This window comes from Falco biarmicus, chromosome 3 (genome assembly GCF_023638135.1).
Source record: "Falco biarmicus isolate bFalBia1 chromosome 3, bFalBia1.pri, whole genome shotgun sequence".
Classification (NCBI taxonomy): domain Eukaryota; kingdom Metazoa; phylum Chordata; class Aves; order Falconiformes; family Falconidae; genus Falco; species Falco biarmicus.
The window spans coordinates 4080027-4103566 of NC_079290.1; the positions used below are offsets into that span (position 1 = coordinate 4080027).

The following is a 23540-nucleotide window of genomic DNA, read 5'->3' on the forward strand; positions in this document are numbered from 1 at the left end:
TATGGCACCGTTACTGTCACATCATGACAAGAAAACTGTCCCCTTCACACGAGCTGCAGCCCACCTCTGTGAGGAGTCACACAACGTCCATGTGTGCCACATCACATAACTGAGTGGGAGCACAGCTTCAACAAGTATTTTAATTTATTTTAGTGCACAGCATCCAGTTTCCAACCTTTGCAATTCTGTGCAGCATATTAGGCATTCTCCTTGGCTTGGGGAAACTCTAAGCACCATAATACGCATTTTTTTCTCTGTGTTTCTATGGTAGATAGCTAACCTGCAAACATTGCTAAATACAGATTATTTATCTGGGGAACAAAGAATTGGGGATGGTTTGGTTACATCTTAATGTTCTGCTTTACCAACATAGGCCTCCTTACACAGGTGAATTATTTTTTTTGTAAAAATATGTCAACAGCTCTACCACTCTTTCTAGAGGACTATACGACAACAGGAGAGCCCTCCCTTCTAGAAAACAGGATTCTCAATAATAAAACCTGAAGAGCACAGAAAGCTACTCGACACTGTTTCATGCACATAGTAGACACAGTTAAAAAAGAATTCAGCTGCAACACTTAAATTTAACGTCTATTCTTTTGTTACAGGGAGAAATTAAATAAGATTTTTATGGATTGTATTGGAGTTGTGAGATGCGATCTCACATTGGCAGTAGACTTAAAACAATGAAGCTTATTTATGTTATTTATTATTACATTATTTCCAGCTATATAGAAGCATGATAGAAAAATTGTTACCCATGGATTCTGCCCACCCAAATTCAGTCTGCAATATCTCATTATTTTTTTCCCTTTACTTATTCTTAAACTAATCTTATATTACAAAGAAACAATACTGCAAGGACAGTGAAAGAAAATGTTTCTGATTAGTTCAAACAATCCAGCAGATCCCTTATCTGTTATTTTATTCAAGAACATAATTTCATACAAAAACTTCAATAGTATTTTCCCATGCACAATTACGATTCTTAGCTTCTTGTGTTGATGTTGAATAGAATATTTAATCAGATTTCATTTAGTGTTTTTTTCTTTTATATTAATTCTCAGTCTATTATTCTGTGTGTGTTCTGAACTGTCAAAGATATATATACAACAGACTGCAATACATTTATACAGAATGCAGCAAAACAAAAAGAAAACATTTCATAGAAGTTTGGTTATTTCAAAAATATGGGACCTAGATGGATCTAGTCTCATACTGCTATATTCCTATTCATATAATATTAAACAATCTATTTCAACATCTTATTCTTCTTCCAGTCCAGATCAGGACATGGAGAAGGAGACCCCACAGCCTCTCTGGGCAGCCTGTGCCAGGGCTCTGTCACCCTCAAGGGAAAGAGGTTTTTCCTCATACTTATAGGGAGCTGCCTGTGCTGCGGTTTGTGCCCGTTGCCCCTTGTCCTGTCGCTGGGCACCACTGAAAAGAGCCTGGCCCCGTCCTCTTCACACTCGCCCTCAAGATACTTGTAGACACTGATAAGACCCCCCCCTCAGTCTTCTCTTCTCCAGCATAAACAGGCCCAGCTCTCTCAGCCCTCCCTCAGACGGGAGATGCTCCGGTCCCCTCACCATCCCTGTAGCCTCCGCCGGACCCTCCCCAGCAGTTCCCTGTCTCTGGAACTGGGGAGCCCAGCACTGGGCACAGCACTCCAGGCGCAGCCTCACCAGGGCAGAGCAGAGGGGCAGGATCACCTCCCTCCACCTGCTGGCCACGCTCCTCCTGGTGCCCCCCAGGGTCCCACTGACCTTCTTGGCCACGAGGACACACTGCTGGCCCATGGGCAACCTGCTGCCCACCAGCACCCCCAGGCCCCTCTCCGCAGAGGTGCCCCCCAGCAGGTCACCCCCAGGCTGTACTGGTGCGCGGGGCTGTCCCTCCCCAGGGCAGGACCTTACACTGGCTGACCTTCACCAGGCTCCTCTCTGCCCAGCTCTCCAGCCTGCCCAGGTCTCGCTGAACGGCAGCGCAGCCTCTGGGGTACCAGCCGCTCCTGCCAGGGCTGTATCACCAGCAAAGCTGCTGAGGGTGCCTCTGTCCCTTCCTCCAGGTCACTGATGGATGAGTTGGACAGGACTGGACCCAGCAGTGGCCCCTGGGGAACACCGCTGGCTACAGGCCCCCAGCCAGGCTGTGCCGCTGGTCACAGCCCCCTGAGCTCTGCCCTTCAGCCAGTTCTCAATGCCCCTCACTGTCCGCTCACCTCACCCAGCTTCCTGAGCTTGCCCATGCGATGCTGTGGGAGGCAGTGTCAAAAGCCTTGCTGAAGTCAGAAAAGGTATTTTAAATATGCTGGAAGTAATTGTAAACGTGGAAGGTGAACACACCTAATTATTATCTTAATATTTACATCTACAGAAATGATGTAAAGAATAATAAAGAATGAAGATAGGAACCTCCTAAAAGGCTAAAGTGCATTTTTTGAGTGACAGCTTCACAAACTCTTATTTTCCAGTGAAAAACAGACCATGTTTTCACCATAACTTTTTCCTCCGTCCCAGGATTAAGAGTAGCAGTCCACAATATAGTCCATGCTCACCTTATGTCCAAAAGGTCCTGGCAAACCTGGTGGGCCTCTTTGCCCCTAAAGTGACAGAGCAAAACCAGAAAACAGTCACCATGCAGCCAAACAGGAGCCTGAACTTTGAGACAGTCAAGGTAGCAAGTATCCCCCCCACCGCATTCCTTGCCTCACACAGCTCTGGCATTATTTTGCTGACAAAGCCTAAGCCAATTAAATCTGCTAAATTTGCTAGAATTAAATGCTTTTAGGGAACTTCCATCAAGCTAGTAATTTTTGTCCTGGTCACAAGAACAGCTACTCCTCGCAGAGGCCTACATTTTCAATGGCCACCATGGCACACTGCAGGGGAGTTTAATTTTCAGAAATACAGCTTGAGTTGTCTCTGCCTTCTTGGATGCAGCACTGTGCTCTGCAGTGTTCTGCATTCAGTTAGCCAGCCTGCCAGTGCTTGTAACAATGCATCCCAACTGCCGCACACCCACTGTGCTCCTGCAGAAGTCAAGCTCGTCTGTCTCACATTGACCTACTCAAGCGCAAAGCTTGCCAGCAGTACTTACCTGTTCTCCATCTTTACCCTTACCAGGCAATCCTGGCTCTCCAGCAGGCCCTGGCTTACCAGCTGGCCCAGGTAAACCTACTTCTCCTTCTTTTCCAGGATCACCCTGCAGAGGACAATCCAGCAAAACTTTTAGTAACATACTAAAGACCATTCCTGTCTCAAGTCTTTCACTGGGACTGAGAGATAGGTGTTTTTTCTAGCCTTCTCCACTGAATTTCTCTCAGTATCATACGAAACCCTCTTCTACAGGAAGTTTTTTCCTTCAGTCAACTCACAGCATTTGTAAATTTAAGAAAAATAAAAGGAGACTTCAAAATTTTTGTGAGCCAGCTGCATGAGGGAACCCTTAGTCCACACATGACCCTGAGGGAGATCTCAGTAACCTGCAATTTGATTTGACTGAAGGGGCTAGGATTCATCCCATTTTAAACCCGATATATATGCATATATATGGGGCCATGTTTCTCATTAATCATTCCTACTCCAACAAACAAAGATCTGGACTACACCCTGCTGGGCACTGTACAACATATAAACAAATTACAACCCCTGACCTCAGAAGGCTCACTGCCCACCTGTAAGATGGGACATAACAGGTAGGCAAGGCAGGCAAAAGGTAAAAGAAGATGCACTGGAAAGCTGAGCTAATGGTCCAGGTACAACAGCTTATCATGAAAGCAGAAATCTCAGTTTCCTAACCATGAAAGCCAATTTTTCTTCCAGCTTTGGATTTACAGTGGTGAACAGGAAGTTCTTAAAACACCAAATCCCCTCTCGTCAGCTGATGAGGACAGCAGAAGATCATAATTGCAATATGTGTAGCAGCAACTTTACTGTCTTCAGTTGTACCTCACTGGTTTTATTAGGTAAATTAAAAAGCTTGCAACAGGGTGAAAACCTTGAAAACAAGGAGTTGCACCAGGGGAGTTTACATTGGATATTAGGAAAAATGTCTTCACTGAAAGGCATATGAACAGGCTGCGCAGGGAAGTGGTTGAGTCACCACCCCTGGAGGTATTTAAAAGATGTGTAGATGTGGCACTTAGGGACATGGTTTAGCAGTGGACTTGGCAGAGCTGGGTTTAGGGTTGGACTTGATAATCTTAAAGGTCTTTTCCAGCCCAAATGATCTAATGAACTAAGGTGTTAACCATCTATGAACCTATGAAATAATTTCCCAGTTCAGACTGCTTTTGTCCCAGGTTACTTAAAATGCCCAAGAAGAAAAGCAACAGATCCATGAAAGAACAAACATACCTTTTCCCCCTTTGCTCCCTCCTTTCCTGGTAGTCCAGGGTCTCCAGGCACACCCTGGAGAGAAAAGAACTTTAAAGCTTAAAACTTTCTTTTTAGGCAGTACTTGATCCTGAAGTGAATGGATAGACCTGTGGGTTCAGTACAATCTATCTCAAGGATTAGCAGCAGTTTTACATTTCCCAGTACAACCTGTAATCCAGAGAATACCACAGAAGAGCTGTGTACCAGATCCTTAAAGGAGTTATTTTTTTCAGTATAAAAAGAGCTGAACAGCAAGACCAGAAATTGAGCTAATCCCAGATTTGTGCATTCTCCTTCTACAAATAACTATTTTTTTTTTCATTCTGTGAAATCCTCAGCAGTTCCTAATCCATTACCAACAAGCCCCCAATCACCATCTCTGTATCAGAGAAGCCAGTAGTCTCACAATATTAATTTTTTATGGCTACTGCTCTCCGAAGCTATACACTGAAAAACATAGCTATGTTCATTTTACCTTCTATTTCAGTTTTCAATCCTTTTCACATCTTGGCAGATCTCAAAGGATTTCTTGTCAAGATATAGATGATTTAGAGCTCCAAATTAAATACCGTAACTTCCTAACTCACCAAAACACATTTTGGAGTGGTACTTCATTTTAAGATGTGAAATGATGTCTTGGCACCAGTAAGATTGGATTGACCTCCCCACAGAATATATGCCATAATTATTTTCCTTTCTGCACCAGTAAAAATTATTTCCAAATATAATAGCTTTTGTAGGTAATATATTTGTATTACTGGTATAGAAGTTTGCATAAAGGAATATGAAACTGAAAAAGGTCTTCATTTTCAATGTCACCTTTCAGTTTGAAATTAAATCACTACATTAATACAATTAAATCAAATGTATCTTAACAATTAGTAGAAAAGCAATTTTAGATTTCTTGGATTGCCCAGGTAATAAAAAAGATCCCTCTGTGTTAAACCACTGTGCCTGAATCCATTGTAACATGGGGTCTAACAGCTGGTTTTCACTTACTCTGGTGTAAACCCAGAGAAACCCCAGGCACTAGAAAGAAAACACACTGGTGAAGCAGGGAGTAGACTTTTCTGCACACATGAAAAACTCTATCATGCACAACTTAAAAATGGTGATGAACATCTACTGAGGTAAGGAGGACACCATATTGGTTTCAAGGCTCTGACTGCAGGATCAAATCCTTACATGCAATTTTTATATCAAGAAGACATGTTTTCAAAAGGAAAGGACAAATGAAAACAAGGGAAAGGAAACAAAACCAGCGACAAAATAAATATTGCCATTTTTCTTTCGAAAAGCTGGCAGCAAATATTGCTTTTGACAATTTAGTGAAGAATGAAGCGGCTCCATGCCTTCTTCTTGCTCCAAATGAATATAAGAATATGTTTCATGGATATATCATTCCCAGGTGCTTTCAGATCTTTTAATTCAACCATTTAAAAAGTATAATGAAACACAGCCTTTTGAACCTGATAGTAAAACCTGTGGAAGGGAAAACTAAATATATTAAATGAAGAAATCGGGGCACAGATGGGAAAACAAATACAGTGGTGCATACATACCACATTTCCCGGCAAGCCTCTTGGACCTGGGGGCCCCGCTGGTCCAGTCACACCCTATTTTAAGAAAATGAAATGTATGTGAATGTGTAATTCACAACTTGTACCATCATAGAAACAAGATGTCCCAAGTAGGATTGGATTTCATGTCAGAGATGTTGTACATGTCATGTTGTACAAGAACAAAGCAAAACCCAGCATTTTTGGGAAACAGTTTGTAGTGTAAAGAAGCAGGAAACAATACAAAATGGATGAAGACTCAATTTGGGAGCCCAGCAATATCTTCCAAAACCCATAAATCTTAAGTCTAGCTGAGATACAGGAAGAAAAGTCTGGGCCTGAAACATCAAAAGAACAGAGTAAAGTATGTTGATTTATCATCAAAATAAAAATCTAGGTCAACAAAATACTCTTTGTTGACAATTCTACCTTTCTCTACTCTGGGGAACAGAACCTAAAAACACTTATTTGCAATAAATAGATGAACAGGACAAACCATTCAGACTGTTCTTGTTCTAAATCACAGCTCTTTTCTGTCTGCAAATGAAAGCTTTTTAGGGTAGGAAAGGCCCATCTATGTCCCTAAAAATGCATGGGGAACATGAGAGGACATGTACTTGGGGACTTATGACCCCACAGAGATGTATGTTTGGGGTTACCTAGCTATATTTAGACATTTTCCCCTATGCTTGGCTGTATCAGGTTAAAGTTGCTACCTCTGTAGTTGCTCATCACCCTGCACTGGCCAGGATTCACCTGTCATTACAGCTTGGCAAGGAAAAGGCTCTCTATTAGCGTACCTAATCCATTTAGGGCCAAACCAGACAGTCTATCTAAAAATATTTGCATCACCAAACTGAAATAATCAGTGTGACTTGGAGTACAAAGAAACCCCTCCTGCTGGAAGGGCTGGGCAGTAATATCTTCCAGAAGGACAACACAAACAATTGGGAGACGATGAAAATCTTCCAAAGCACAGCTCTTCACAAAATGAATGCCTATCCATTGCCTTAGCTCACTAAAAAAGAATTAAATGTTTCCTCAGTTCTGCGTTATTTATAGTCCCTGTCTACGAGCCAACAGAAATATTTGGAGCAGCGGCAAATCTGTGAAAGGATGGCAAGAAAAAAAGACGCCAGCATATACCTGCATTTCCATATAATATCCTCCAAGCCACCAAGTTGTACAAAGGAATAAAACCAACAAATCAATGGACAGGTTTGGTGGAAGGGGAACTTTTCTTTTGTTTTGACTTCCCCCCCCACCCCCCAAAAAAAAAAAAAAAAAAATTAAGGAGTCCTTCCACAAAAAGTGAAAGAGAGCTGGGAACAGGCAGTTCAGAGTTTAGCATCAAAGCACTGCTAGAGACAACACCTAAGCACAAGCCCAAGACGGAAAACCATGAACACAAAGGTGGAAGAAGAAATTTCAGTTCTCCAGGACGGTTCATTTGGATTTCCTATTCCCTCCTTCTCCCAGACAAACATCATCTCTCTCAATCATTATTTCGAAGAGTCTTTCAGTCTTTCTTCTCTGCTTGCAAAGAAAGTATGTGGCCTTTTATTCAGCTACAAAGGGCTTATAAACTCTCACAACAATAAAACAGGACTTGAATCCTTTGCTGTTCTTTAGTGCCCAGTCAGGCAATAGCAGCACTCCCTACAACACACGACTCAAAGAGTGGTATGTGATGATGCCTCTGGTGATGAGCCTGTATCAAAGAAAGCAGAATTGACTAAGAAGCCTAAAACCAATGGTGATCAAAAACTAAATCAGGCTGCTGATGAGAAGTGAGGTCCCTGCACCAACTGGCTGCCTTGCCTTGGCTGATATCACAATGCAATAACAAGCTCTGCCGGCACCTCACCCAGAAAAGAGGGCATTGTATTAGAGAGAGCCAACAGAAGATGCACAATTCCGTTGCAGTTCTGTTGCTTTCCCTCACCTTCCCTTTGCAGCTACGGAACTGCAGTAACAAAACTTGAGCTACCTGCTTTCTGAGCCAAGGAAATGGTCCCCACACTTTGTCACTCTAACGGAGCCTGTCGGCCACGTTGGAAATATCTGGCTGCTGCTCCCACACAGAAGGTGCTGGGCTGCGCAGGCACTGATCCGTTTCATGCAGCTGTGCCTGTTTGCCCAAAAGCAGCGACTCTTCCAGCTGCAGCTTAAGATGTGCTCTGTGCCCAAGCAGCCTGGAACTGCGAAACTGCAAGGCTTTGACTTCAGTGTCCCTTCAGGTGTGTTACTGTCAGGGAAAAAAGCTGCAAGGGAAGCAGCTACTCACAGTCTCTCCAGGGGCTCCAGCTTCTCCTTGGGCTCCTTTCTGCCCCTTTACGCCCTGTGTGGAAAGAATAGATAGCAGCGGATTAGAGATGGGACAGGAATGCCTGCCAGATAAAAAACTTCAAGATTCCTGAACGTGCACTAGGCAATGGTTTTCATTAATCAATACGCAGAGGAGTTTAATGGCTGAGGAAATGGCTCCCGGTTCTCTCTGCAGCAAGAAAATGAAATACAAAAAGAAAAGCCTGAGACATAAGAAGAATTACTAATGACTGATCAGCTCAGAAGCTGTTTCTCAGCATAGGATGCTGAAACTTGCAGGCATTCACCTGGGCAAAACTCCTACCCTCAGGCCTTCCAGCTACTTCCACCTGAACTCTGGTGGTGTCCCTTCACAGAGAACATTTTGCCTGCAGTTCTCAAATACAAACACCAGTCATTTAGAAATGGTCAAAACAGATCACAGTGTTTGGCCCAGTCCTGCATACCACGTAGCCCTTTCTTGAGGATTTTGCCAGAACAGAGCCTACACACCAAACAGTCCCCCACTTAGCAGATGTTAGTTCAAACTTGCATGGTATTACTTTTTTTTTCACAATTCTAAAACTGCTGTCAACCTGTCAAAGCTGTTGATGCCCGAGCAAGCGCTGATTATATGGCTTGGGCACAGCACATACCATGGCAGAGTGAACGCCTACCCATGCTGACATGAAAACTTACCTCTGTGATGACTGGAAATAATACGCATGAGCCAAGAAATTGTCAGAAGATAATTGAGACTATAAAACCATTTCATATGAGCCATAATGCATTCAAGGTCAAATGAGCTGGGATCGAATCTGAATGTTCTGCAACGTTTTGGCGATGTACTGCGGTAACTTATCTGTGATGCCTGTAGCTCAGTGGCATCAATGCAAGATGCTCTCTTGAAGGACCCTGAAGTTGGAAGGAGTCTTTCAGACAATATTGATTATGCTACAGAGATGCCATGTTTCTGCTTTGATTTTCCTCATGTTACCCTGATGGCCAGCATAAGCCACCATACCTCTACAGAAGTCCCTGAGCTTACAACAATGAGGAAGGAGAAATGGGGTCATAGTGTGTAGGGAAAGAATTATTTACATTGATATAGATCTTGAAGCCACCCCTTTCTGGTCATATCAAAGATTTTCTTCAAGGCTGGGCCCTCTTACCTGTACTCCTGCAGGTCCTGGGACACCTTGCTCACCTGGGGCCCCAGGTAACCCCTGCAAAAACAGAGGGAGAGGTGGAGGAACTGAAGGAAACTGATCCTTTCCTCTCCTGAACAGATGTTCCTCCTTCCTCCTACTGGGAGAAGAAAGGGTGGTTTTTACAGAACTCTGTCTTTCCTGGTAATTCCACCCAGAACAAAAGCAGTCCAGAACACAAATGGAGTAGCCAAGTGCATGATTTAGCCGGGCCACATCACTTCAAAAGCCTGAATAAATCCTGTACAACCTTGCTGTCAGCCAAGCTCTGTCTAGCAAATCCCATAATCCTTTTTTCAGCTACTAAGGCCCAGAGCTATAAATTGGGTGTTTAAATTCATGTAGTCATGTAGCTTCCTCTACAGTCAGTACAACGCCAAGCACCACTGTGGCCATTTCCAATGAGAAAAGCATCCCAGCTATGGAAGGAGGATGTCCCACTGTCTCCCCTCCAAAACAGGCAGCTCTCATGTCCTCTCCTTGCTAAAGTTCAAAACCAACTGAAGAAACACTTGGCTGTGCTTACAGGTTCGCCACTTCTTCCTTGATCTCCTTTCTCCCCTTTTGGTCCAGGTTCACCCTGATATAAAACAATAAGAAAAAGAAAGAAGTAAAAGTTATTTCCATGGCTGGAAGCCACACTAGTCATGTTTGGTAAGAGAGCTTTTTCAATCAGTTATCCATATCTGACATAGAGTACCTTCTTCAGAGGACTTGGAGGTCAATGAACCAAAACTGCTATCATACACTGAGACTTGGAGATCATTGTCTAGACTTCTTGGACTGTTACGATAATTGCAAAAATGTTCAATTTAAAAAGAGAACACTTTTCCCTCATAGAGAACAGTAAAGAATTTACTATTCCAAAATTTGATCAATTCAGCTCCAATGTACTAAAAAGGCCTGATGATATGACCAACAGCAAAAGCACTGAATTACCTCTCTGTAGGACCACAGACCTCATGTTATCCTACAACTGGAGAAATTACCCCACACTGCAGACAGTTCCCTACTCCACCTATAACAGAGGGGTGTTCAGGATCTCATCTTGGGCACTTCCAGAGATGTGTACTGCGCAGCTTTTCCTGATCTCTAGTTCTGTTAACATCCCCATACATTCATAAAACTTCTGCTTCCTCCTGCAATGTCAGTATATTATTTCATGCACCACCATCACTGACTAATAGGATTAATGTATTCCTGTTCTTTCTCCTTACGTAAATCGAAGATGCTTTCCGGCAAGTTATCAGCTTTGTTCTGAGCTCTAGAGCAATAATCAATAAGTCCATATTTCTGGTTTTTTATAGATTGAAAAGGAACAGCACACAGTTATGGAAGTAGCTGGAAAAAGCAGGCATTATATGAATACTTACATTTGTGTATTTATATGAACATATGTATTCAGGCGACAGCAATCATTACTTATTCATTATTTATCATACGAAGTGTTTCAATTATGCAATCAACGAAGAGTAAGAACATCAGTAATTTAAGCTACAAACACACGCAAGGAATAGTGATCAGTCAAAATGCAGAGCCCAAGACAAATCAGCTTGAATTTTATTCACATCAGCTATTTGCCAATCATTTCTGCAACACCTGGGAATTCAAAGTCCATTTGCAAATGATTCTCTAACAGACCAAATAAATGTAACTGCATAAATATTACTTATGTCTGTATTTATTATGCATTATGAATAAATATTATCATCTGTGATAAATAATAGGAGGAATTTTAGTCTACAAATAGCAACCTGCGAGTTCCATTTTTAATCAGGCAGTCCCTGCTGCCATCTAGTGGCCGCCAGAAAGATAACGGGACCCTCTACAGCGATTCAAGCAAAGGGTCCTACGCAACCAGCCTGTATAATTGTGCCTGGATTATTTTTTTTTGCATAAAGACATTTCAAGCTCTGAAACCTTTTTGAGAGAGCAGAGACACAAAGCACAGACAAAGAGCATAGAATCGTAGAATCACAAAATCATTTAGGTTGGAAAAGACCTTTAAAATCATCAAGTCCAACTGTTAAGCCAGGACTGACAAGGCCACCATTAAACCATGCCTCTAAAAACTACATGTTTTTTGAACACTTCCAAGGATGGTGATTTCACCACCTTCATGGGCAGTAAATTTGTCGACAGGGATGGTACTACTGAATGGGAACAAGAGCACATACTACCAGGGAACACAAGACTATAAAGGGAAGAAATAACAGGGAGGGAGATTTTTTTAAATATTGTCCTTTCTCCCACTTTTCCCTTGTTACTTGACTTGTGCAAAATCTGCAAAATTCCCATCTAATGTCCTTGCACAGTCACAAACATGGGTAAAGGCAGCACTTCTTAACCTAACCTGCCAGCAAATCTGCCTGCAAGCCCTTTCAAATTTGCTGAACCCACACCTATCTGCCGAGAACGTTAACACTGTCCGCTAGTGCTGCACATTGTGGAGACCTCTGCCCCTGGCAGCTGGACTTAATCGACTGCTACCCACTTCCTTCCTACAGCTCAGTGAACAGAAATGGTGTGGTGACAGCTAACAGCTGCTACCAACCTGGGCCAGATCAGTGCTTACAGCTTCCTCGACCTGCTCTCAACAGTGTCCTCCCATAGTCTCAATTAGCATGTTAGTAATTTTTGTGCCACTTAAAGGAGAGCAAATGCAGTGGGGGCTCAGCTGTGTCCAGCTTCAGTGGGAGATAGAAAGCAAAGTGAGGAGCCATCTCCCATTTTACTGCTTTTGCTTCTCTCCAGCCATTGTACCTGACCATCACTGTGGTTCTCACATACTCCAGCTCCAAGAGTGATTACTGATTTTAACTGACTAGCCTAAATAAACATGAAAAAATTCCCTGCATCCCATGGAAGAAACTGATCCCTGCTCCACTGCTTTAATGCATCAGCAAGCTTCTGGAGAACTCACAGCACAGGCTGCACCCAAAACACATGGTGGAGCTGTGCTGGTGGGTAAATAGGAGCTCAAACTCACTTGGTCACGGATGTTTTATTTCTGAAAATTACTAAGGTGTGTTTTAAATTAAACTTATTTTAACTAATAATAAGTAAATAGAGTAATGGTACTGCTGCCTTCTCTCCAGGCTGTGTTTCCCTGTCTCCACCTGTGTAAGTTGCTCCCTGGCACTATACACCACACACTCAATGGAAGGCAATGGCAAGCGTGTTTTGGAGAGTGCATGACAACTTTCAGCACCCTGCTGGTCCTGCGGCCTCCGTAACATAACCCATGGCATGCTACTAACGCTTATCACCAGCTTCTGACACCTTAATTTGTAGAGCTGTTAATTAAAGGTAACTATCCTTACCTCCCCTTCTCCTCCCAAAGCCTGCAATGCTATGTGCAGACCTGTGCTACATCCGTAGTGATGTGATGATACCTGTGTGTGGTATGAATCATCACATTCATTTTGCACATGGAGAAATCCCAGCAGCCTGACCTGCTGACACGTTGCAAGCCTTTTATTCTTTACTATCTTGCAGCTCATTTACAAGACTAATGCACTCAAAGTAAAAGAGAGAACTCCTGTGATTGTAGCACTACGGAGACCACAAAAGATGTCATTGTTCTGCCTGTTTCCTTAGTATATATATTAGCAAATTACAAGCCAAGGGGAAAAGTAAACCAAAGAAATTTTGTCCTATTTCCAGTACTACCTTACATTCCTATTTCCTTTCTCAGCCTCTGAAGAACCTGGCATATGCACTTTCTTTTCTAATGGCACTCTCACGGCCTACCTCTGCCATTTATACATTCCGTAAAACCTCCTGATCCTTAAGCTTATTCACATAGCAACGGTGCGATCCTATGTAACACCAGATATTTCCCACTATGGGCTGCAAGTGGCAAATAAAACTTAATTTTCAACTACACTGAAGAGGCTGGGACAGCCTACAGCTATGCCCCAGCCACACTTGGCTTGGATGCTGCTGTTACCAGGACAGATGTGGACTTCTTACCATGGCTGGTTACAAAGGTGAAGTTGCCCAGACCCAAACTCAAGCTGAGTTTTTAACTGAAAGCATTTAGATAACATGGAAATTACTAAGGTGCTGTGTGTTTAATCAGATACAAGAGGCAACAAGCCAGAAGCCATGCTTATTAGAGATGTTACTTACAGGAATCCTAGGGTGTGGGGTGAAGAAGGCTGTCTGGAAGAGAAACCAGAGTGTTAAAATAAGCATTACCTATTTTCTTTGAAATGCAGTAATTTATGTGTTCTCCTTGTCATTAGAGATTACACAATCCATATATCCATCAGGAGGCTTACGAATGAGCAACTCATTGTAACATCTGGCTGTCTAGAAATATCAGACATTTCCTACAATATTTGAAATATAAACATAAATCTCAAAAACATTCTGTATGTCCCACTGCTAAGAAAAGCCAAACAATCTTTAACCTTGTTAGCAAGTTTACAGTTAGCAGTCTCCAGCTGACTTTTGCACTTGGAGACGTCTTCAGTATTATTAAATTTCTTGATTCCACGTGTGTTCTCTCTCTGCTTTGTGTCATGTACAAGACATATGTATCACAATATGGTTGTCTTAGGAATTACATAGTCATTCTGAAGAACTAGCCACAAAGAAAGGATAAAGTTTTGTAAAGGGGCGGTCTCTTTTATCAAAACTGATAAAATTAAGAAGAAAAAACTAGTCCTTGATGAAATGAGGATATGTCAAAATCACCTGCTTTTACAGCTGAAATAGAAATTATTTCTGCCTGCAAACACAAGAAGCTTGAGCAGCTGGGCGTATCTTCTCTATATTTAGCCACGTTGTACTGTGCATGTAAGCTGCCTTCTCCACCTTTACTAAAACAGATTTATCCTTGGTTGTGTGACTGGGTCATTCTTGTGACACATGAAGTCTTCCTACACAATACCATGGAGCACCCTTTGGCACAGACTAAAGAGGCTCAACTAATGGCAGGAATAAATTATAATGCTTTCATGGCTGCATGAAGGTCTTTAGGCAGTTGATTTTTGCTAACAGACCTTGATTCAAATTCTCTCCATCATCTGTGAATGTGGCAGCTGTAAGCAGCTGCGGTGAGCAAAGCTGACAAGTGGATATCTGCTAATTTTTGGAGAATCTGTGACTGGAATCAGCCCTCCTGTTGCAATGACAGGCCAGTTCCTAGTGCTTACTACAAGCTGCTTACTCAGATTTTGCTGAACTGAATGCTGAGGTTTATGTATTTACATTCAGTGGATGCTCGTTTAATCACTAGTGAACTTCATTGTAATTATACTCATGCTCCCAAAGAAATTTGCAGGTTAATTTTAAAAAAAGATAAATTAATGTTATCATGGTCTTTTTTTTCGCGTTTTTTTTTTTTGTTTGTTTGTTTTGTTTTTTGTTTTTGGTTTTTTTTTTAATTGGCAGAAAGGTTACATGCAATCAGGTATGACTAGTTGGTGTGTTGGATTCAGTGTTGAACCCAGAATGAGCTCTGGGATGAGAGGGTCTTGCTGGGGTTCCAGCACAGCATGGCACTGTATACAATGGAGGCTCTGGGAGGCTGCAGCATCACTGAAGCTGAGTGCTCCACCCCATAAGTTCATGTCAATGAGAAGTGGAATGCTCTGCTCATCCTAGAAAAAGGTGAATTCATCCCTGAGAAGACAAGCTGTTGTTCACTGTCATCTGTTGAGAGCAAGCCAGTTTTATCCTGAGATCCCAGTAGGAAAAATCTAGCTTCCCCTGGAAAATCTGTACAAATGTAATCCCCGCTTTCAGTCATGACCTTCACACAGCTCCCACAGCTGCTAAACAAATCACAAATTCAATTTAAGTGTTACTACAAGGCAAGGGCATATAAAAATCCTGTTTGCAAAGAGGCAGAGGAGGGCACAACTTCCCCCAGAAATAAAAAGACCAAATAGACCTTGATATTGCTTCTCTAAAGCAAAGAGAGATATCTCAGAGCAAATGGGTCCTAAGGTTTCTGCAGAGAAGTAAGGATCTTGAAAAGCTTTGTTTCTGAGGAATTTGTGTGGAGGAAGTGCAATGATGCCTTGAATATAGTTACAGCACAGAACACAATCTTACTTACTGTTCCAGGTAAGCCTGGGGGTCCAGGGGAACCTGTGTCACCCTACAGAGAGGAGAAAAATAAAACTAAGGATATAAAAAGATGCCCCAAAACCCCTCACCATTATCAGTTAGAAGATGCAACACTACCAGATGAGATGTAACCCAATGGCAACCTGCCAGCTCAGTGACACTGAAAATCCCACAGCACTTCTCTGATGGGTGAAATTTACTCCATTGCTCTGGCCAGAATTTCTGCAGTCCTTGCTTTGTTGCACGCAGGGCTCTTACTTTCTTGTCTTTATCACTTTATGACTTTTTTACTGACCTAACTTCACAGGTCAATGAATTTCTAATGTTACTCCAGTGCAGGAGTGATATGGACTTTAATTTGCATTTTTAGTTAAAGTTGATCAAAATTCTGGATCAAAAAACATGTTTGAGCTGAACTTCTTTTATGGATGGAAAAAAAAATCCCATGTTTAAAATATAAGTTTCTAAATCCAGTTTTCCCCCTAATTTTTGAGTTAAAACTATACTGTTGTTGGGGTATCTCATGAGAGTTATAGTCTGTGTGTCTTAGTTGCCATTGACCTTCCTCTGGGCTGGGCTCCACAAACGTCAGTCCCCCTGACACTTCAAAGCCAAGAACTATGAACAACACTTGCAAACCTCCCAGATAAATGAAATTCAGGTGCTTCATTGGAGATGTCATTTGACCACTCATGAAAGAATTACCACCTCCACAGATAGTGAATGTCACTAGTAAACTGAAGACTGATACATCCTAGGAAGAAGAACAAAGTGGTACCCACTTCCTGATGGCTATCACCACTTTAATGAGGGCAAATTTTTCACTCTATAACCATAGGCATCTGCAAGGTCAGTGCTTCATCTTCATGCTCACAGGGGTTGAATGTAAATATTGGTGGACATCACCTTTGTCTAGTTCTCTCATTTTCACTAAAATTAATAGTGTTGTGATGGCAAAAGCCCTGACAGTTCCTTAAATTATTGTTCTAGCACATCACAGGCAGGCACAGAAAACTTCTTTAGAATTTAATTCCAGGCTTATTTTTATCAGCCTAAATATCTAAAACAAAGAAAAGTTTCCTTGAATTAAAGAAATTGTCCTTAGATTTCATCAGCTGCTTACTATTTCTTGCATTATGATTGTCTCTGTCCCACACACACCTTTTTCTGCCGCTTGTCTGTAAAGCTCAGGTAAAAGACTTCCAATGGTCCTAACCTTCCTCAGATATTCTCCTTTATTGCTTGTCTCTGACCCTTTGTCTCTTTTCCTTTCTTGTCTAAGAAATATCATGCTCATTTCAAGACTTACCTTTTCTCCTCTTTCACCTTTGAATCCTGGGAGACCATCTTTTCCTTTTTCTCCCTAAAGGCAGGGAAAGAAAAGCATGAAATATGCAAATTTTGACTTGATTGCATCAGTCCCCCTAGAATATTTTACACTGTCAGTTGATCTTACCTTGACCCCAACATGCAATGCAAGCAATTAAAAATGTAACATTTTGGAGGTGGCTTCAAAATGTCCACACTATTTTAAAAATCCAATGAATAGCAATTAAGATTATGGAAAGGAAAGTACCAACCCTAAAATAACTTGCATGTGGAAAATCCTACTGCCTGATGCACTTATAAAAGCCAGATTTTTTTCTAGTTGAACAAAGAGGCACCAGAAAAGGACTTAAGACCCAAAGTGGACATTCATACTATCAGCTTTGTTTATATAAAAGATTTCTGAATCATCCATTCACTGGTGCTTGCCTCTCTTATTTTGCACAGGTAACGTGGTCATCTGAACGGGAGATGCTTAACAAGGATGATGTGAGTACTTCTCCAAATGCATACACAAAATATATTTATCTTGCATTCAGATAGGAGCTAGCTGACCTACACTTCTATGATTTTATATATAGAGAGAATATAGGCTATATCCTATGTTCTACAATACAAATAAGATAGCAAACTGAACAATAAGACCCCAGCTGATTTTAGACCCTTCTTGATCCCATTCAAGCATGTAGTCAGTTACCAGGAGCATGGGTCTCATTTACATGGCTACTTTTATTGTCAGACCCCTGATCAATTATTTCCCAGTATGCAGATGCCCCTGGAGGTCTGGAACAGTGGACACTAGGACTTGGGTGGAAGTTAGGCCATCAGAAAATGATCCAGCCATTTGGAGCCTTCTCCAGGGCTCACTGACAAGGGGGATTTCTGAATTTTTGTTGTTATTACAGTTTTTTAATGTTCCCAAATCAGGCAGGTATTTCTGAAAGTGAGGCCTAAAGAGCACTGTACCTCTTCTGCCGCCTCACAAGCAGCGTGGCATCAGTCATAAGCTTCTGCACTGAGCATAGACACTGGTCATTAGCACCTCTGCCACAATTAAGAACAGTCACTAGGCAGTCAAGTACCTTTTTGGAAGGGGTACTTGGTGACTTGGCTGGACTCCAATCAGCTGCTCACCACAGAAATCACACAAGAGACACCACCATCTAGGGACACTCACAAGAAGTCTTCTTGGCACCAAATGGCCAAAAAAATGTCATGCTGTGGCTCCAAGTCACTCACCTGGTCTCCTTTTTCTCCTCTCAGTCCAGGTAAACCCCGAGGACCAGGAAAACCTGCTTCACCCTGAAAGTAAGACAAAGACGTGTGTGAAATCTAAGAAGAGGTGTCAAGCATGGCTTCTATTAATAAATCCCGTTACTCTCAAATATAATCGAGAATGAAAAGGCAGAATGGGGGGCCAAAGTCTTCGCTCACTCCTGTCAGTTAAAAATGCATCAAGCCTGGTCCTCAGGGTAGGCTGATCTAGCCACAGTGCCCTTAGGCTGTGGAGGACGAGGCCTTGATTTAGCCATCTCTCTTTGTATGTCTGATATTAGGCTGTGAATTGTTCAGAATTCATGTCTGCAGATGGTTTCTTCTTGATATCTAGTCAGACCACAATATGTACCATCTATGCTGTAGGCCAGAACCTGGCCCAGTTTTTTCATGGGATTGATTATAGAAGTCATTTTTTGAGAGAGAATGAGATCAGTTTGTTTATCAAATAATCTGTTATTCTTGGAAAATCATTACTTGAAACAGCAGCTATGATCTCTGCTATTTTGCCATTAGACAGGTAATTGACACCATGAAATTTAGGACCAGTTTTCTTCATGCTGCTCTGTAGAAAGACCAAGCAAGCAAATAAAAGCAGCTAAAAGAATTAAATCTAACTTTAATTTTTATTTCTTTATGTAGTCTGGAAATGCAAAAAATGCACTGTATTTATCTGAATGGTACAGGTGTTACCTGATGAACAGATTTAGAAATTTCTGGATGCAGTAACTGCACATCTGGATCTCTTTCTGTTTGAACCTTACATTTGAGTTTCTTCTTCGTAATATTGCTGTTGGTTGGAGCAATTATGATCTCTGTGTTATGTGGCTTGTTCTAAATATATGAAGAATTCTCAAATTTAGCTGCAAATTGACCCAGTTTGTCATCTGAAAATACATGTTTTCCTATTTATAATTACTCTGCTATCTGCGCTTGTAGTGCAGTATCACAAAGGATCGCAGTCACGGACAGGACCCAAATGCACTAAGCGCTGTACAGATACTGAACAAGAAAAGGTGATCCCCGCTTTAATGAAATTATCACTGAAATATGGGAAGACTCCAAACATTATCATGATATAGGTACAATAAGTCTGTAGAAGAAATCAGGTGAGGAACAAGATGCTGCAGTGACCAAGTATGACTAGGAACATCAAGGTAATGTTTGGAGAATGCTAAAGAAAGTGACAGTTGGTGACAGAGGGAGTGGTGCTTTATGAGCTACTGCAGGATCTTGGCTGATGATGAGACCCCAGAGATCATAAGGACAAACAGAGGGCCTAACGTTAAAGAAGAAAGGAAGGACAATTTGGAGGAAAATAAAAAACATGTGGTGTAACTTTGGCCTCTGGAAAGGTACTGAAGCAAATCATCAATGAGTTTGTATGAGCTCAAGGACAGAAAGATAATACAAAACAGCCAATATGGATTTGTTAAAAACTGATTATAACAAACCCACCCAGTTCCCTCCCTTGATATGATAATGAAGCAGACAAGAAGGAAGGATTTGTGTGATGCATCCTGACTTTAATAAGACATCTGACATGGGTCAACATGACATTCTCGTTAGCAAACTACAGAAATGCAGCACAGTACGACTGCCTGAAGAAACTACACTCACACCCCTGTTATTAGCTGTTTCCTGTCAAATTCGGAAGATATACAAAGTCCTCTGAGGGTCTGCAGTGTTCAATATTGTAATTTATGACTGGGGTGACAGAAAAGAGAACATTTATGAAACGTGTGGAGACCACCACACTACAGCGAGAGGCAAGTGTTTTGGAAGGTGATATTAGAATTCAAAACAGCCCTGTGTGGGGAGACGGTCCAGACTGCGTGGCAGTGCTTTGGTTGGGGGTCTAACCCTTCGTTGCACTGGGCTGTTCCTTTTCTACAGTTTTTAATACTATAGTTGGAAAGTTGGCATGTGGATGACAATGTTAACGTCTACGGTTAGTGGTCCTGACTGGACTTTGTAGACAGCTGTGTGCTTTAGAAAATTGCAGGACTTTTCAGCAGTTGTCTGCTGAAACCCGAATCCCAATACAAAAAGACTAAGACGAGTGTGTAACTTCTAACAGTCATCTGGTGGTATTTCCCAGCAAGCATTTACAACTTAGGAAAGACAGCATCATCGCTTGCATCGCATAGTTATTATAAGTTCCTAATCTTCTAGAACCAGTATCCTGGGTTAATTTGAGGTGTGAAGGCAAACAAGCACTTTCAAGCCACTTGGACTGCCTTTTCCTCCCTATCCACCAGGAAGTAGATGACCTAATCTTCCAGGATGCAATGAAAAGCTGGATTCAGCACATTTTTCTTCTGGAGTTTTTGCATTTCTCTGTCCAACCAGGAGTCTCACCCACTCATCTGTAGCATCTTCAATTGCAGATGCAAATGACATGCACAGATGTCTTACATTGCTCTGACAGGTAGGCCTTGCTGCTAAGACTGTTTTTCCTGCTCACCTGCTCACCAGGTTGGCCACGGCTCCCTGGTTCACCCTGGAAAAACAAAAGCAAGGCTTTGACATTGCAAGGACCTGACCCTTTTGTAAGAACACTTCCTCATTAGTAAAGTGTGTCCCCTATTGTCCTGGCTTATATTGTTCTACCTATTTCCCCATAAGGCACTGAAACTGCCTTCTGGATGGCTTGAGAATCCAGCCCACAGGGAGGCAATGCAAGGGCCAGGTCACATCACCCTACACATGTAGACTTGAGAGAGGAGCATCAAACAGGGTTTGGTATTTTGGAACACCATGAACTCTGAAAGGCAATGAGCTACATCTGCTCATCCTTGTACGCCTCCAACTTTAGAGAAGCCTTACCCTCCTGACTTCAGTATAAGACCTTCCTAAGTCACACCTTGATTGATTCAATGTCTACAGCAAACTATGAAATAAAATTCCTTACCTTAGGGCCGGCTTTTCCAGGAAAGCCTTCCTCACCCTTCTCCCCTTGTTCCCCCTGCAGGGAACACGAGAAGTTAAGATACAAACTCCTCTGGTAGTGCAGCATGTTTGCAGGCAACAGTGAGGAGTATTTTGACTCAGATTCTCAGTGTCAGCCTGAGGATGTAAATGGAGCCATGTGAGAATATGTATCCTAGAATGTTTTTCCATTCTAGTGTTGTTTGCAATCACGTCTCCAGCACCAATGACCCCGCTGGAATATTTCTGGAATAACACAAAGTCAACCACAGTTACATAAAGACGTCCACAGCGAATTACCTGAAAAACAAAACCTCCGTTCAGTTTCTTCAAACTATATGTGGTTAGAAAGCCTATGTTATTTCTGTTAAGAAAAAGAAATAATTGTGGGATCGGAACCTTGGCCACTGGGCCTCTTGGGTAAATACTTGGAAACGGAACTTTCAGTGTAGGTGGTGTCAGCCAGGAGACCAGAGACTGCAGTGGATTAAAAACTGAAATGTGCTACATAGCTACATAGCTGGGAAGTGCAGTAGGTACTACGCAGGGCTGTAGATAAAATCCAAAGTTTATTTAGCCTCAGAAAATTGTTATAGGGTCCAAAATCCTCACCTTTATTCATCAACAAATGGGAGCTGGGGACTCTGCTAGACCTGGGCTCAGGCACTCAGTGCACTCAGCTGAGAGAGGCAAGTATAACTGTAGTGTGTTATTGGAACACGTAGAGGTCATAGCACATGTATGTATCAGAGGCAAGGCAACAACTGCCAATGCAATCCAAGGCAGCATATGGTTAAGAGCTGCTGTCCTTATTCCAATATAGTGACATCATCCCCAAAGCCTAACTTGGCCTTTTTAGTCAAAATATGGCACATTTCTTTGATACTTATTTACACAGTGGTGGCAAGTCAACCAGAGTGTCTCTTACCTCTAAATCTCCTATCTCCCTTCTCCCACTGCAGAGACAGAAGAGGAGACAATGCTTCCTAGACCGTTATTTGGAGAAGCTTTCAAATGGGGCATAAGAAGTAGGAAATAATGAACCATCTTTCTTGCACAGAGACCTACAGAAGCCTTAGCAGGATGGCATCTCTTCTTCCCAGCTCTTCAGGGAGGAACGAAAGAATCATCTTTGGATTCTGCCACAGTTCTCTCTTCTTTTTTGTGCCTTGGACACATGCCTTGACTTACCAGTGTCAATGGCTTTCCTGAGTGACAGTAGAAGCTTCTCTGTTGGCAACGCTCAACTGGGTTTGCCAAATCGGATGCAGTGGTTGAAGACTGGAAGAGGATCTCTCATCCCTGCTGTATTTACAACCAGCTCGATCTTCACAATGACTCAGTACAGTGCGATCACACCAGCTGACTTGTCTCTGGAGCTTCACCAGTAGCTCAGTGATGTATGATTGATGAGGCTGTGTTTGGCTCTGGAGGTGTTCCCCCCTTTCCCGGTCACCCAGCTAAGCTGCCCAGCTAAGTAGCTTAATACCAGTGTAGGTGGTGTCACTTGCCTTTTGACCTGGAAGCCCAGGAAGCCCATTGAATCCATCTTTGCCAGGCAACCCCTAAACAAGAGAAAATCATAAGCTCTGCATGCCTGTTCGTTAAATCATTAACAGCAAGCTCACCATGAGAATGCTCAGTTTGTCCCTCTTGCCACTCAGGTAAGCTTAAGAAAAAGAAGAACTACCTCATGCATTTTGTTTTGACTTCTTCACTACTGTGACTCAAAATACACAGCAGTTCTCACAACGCTTATTTGCTCAGCTTTTCCCAGTATCCCAGTTTTGGTGAATGACCACTGGATGTCAGCGTTGTTACAGAGAAACAACAGGATAGCGCTTTTTTGCAACGTGGATTCTTAAATAACTTTAAAAATTACTTATCGTTCTCTATAAAAGTCTCTTATCTGTAGCTATAAAGCTTTTTTAAGTCTATTTCTCTTTCTAAATGTCGGTCATTTCTTATACAATACATAGACTCCTAAAATTAAATTATACGACACGTAGTGACAGAGTCGTTCAGCAAGATAAGAACTAAAATGTCTTCCTGTAATGCATTTAACATGATGAGAAAAAGTTTTGTCCTGTTTTGGAGTGTCAGTAAATCCATAAACACTGCAAGCCGTAGGTGGCACTTCTTAATACTAAGTATTTCATAACTCACCTTTCTTGACTTAACAGCCAACAGAAATTGCTATGCTCTGCTAAATCTGAGATTTTAATTCTGAGTTCTTTGGCCTGATTCAGGAAACTCCAGGTTTCAAAGAACAATATCTTGCCAAATGCAAAATTACTTTTGAAAAGTATCATATAAAGAAAACATCATGGTCCCAGCATGTAGGAAAAGTGGAGCTGCATCTGATAAAATTCTTATTCACAAAAGGCATCACAGGCTAACGTCTACATTAAAGACAACGGTGTTGGAGCCCACGATAAAACCTTGCATGCAGACAAGCTACAGGAAAT

At 42.0% G+C, this 23540-nt stretch overlaps 1 protein-coding gene across 1 annotated transcript in view; it reads right to left on the reverse strand.

The window, feature by feature from the left end:
• COL22A1 (collagen type XXII alpha 1 chain) overlaps window positions 1-23540 on the reverse strand; it is a 237326-nt gene that overhangs the window by 42464 nt on the left and 171322 nt on the right. Inside the window, exons 27-40 of the mRNA XM_056333390.1 lie at window positions 22584-22637; window positions 21056-21109; window positions 20609-20644; window positions 18106-18168; window positions 16850-16903; window positions 15530-15571; window positions 13591-13623; window positions 9983-10036; window positions 9421-9474; window positions 8229-8282; window positions 5945-5998; window positions 4362-4415; window positions 3103-3207; window positions 2561-2605 (exon numbers count right to left, since the gene is read on the reverse strand). Of these exons, the coding sequence (XP_056189365.1) occupies window positions 2561-2605; window positions 3103-3207; window positions 4362-4415; window positions 5945-5998; window positions 8229-8282; window positions 9421-9474; window positions 9983-10036; window positions 13591-13623; window positions 15530-15571; window positions 16850-16903; window positions 18106-18168; window positions 20609-20644; window positions 21056-21109; window positions 22584-22637 (756 nt within the window). The remainder of the gene's footprint in view (window positions 1-2560; window positions 2606-3102; window positions 3208-4361; window positions 4416-5944; window positions 5999-8228; window positions 8283-9420; window positions 9475-9982; window positions 10037-13590; window positions 13624-15529; window positions 15572-16849; window positions 16904-18105; window positions 18169-20608; window positions 20645-21055; window positions 21110-22583; window positions 22638-23540) is intronic.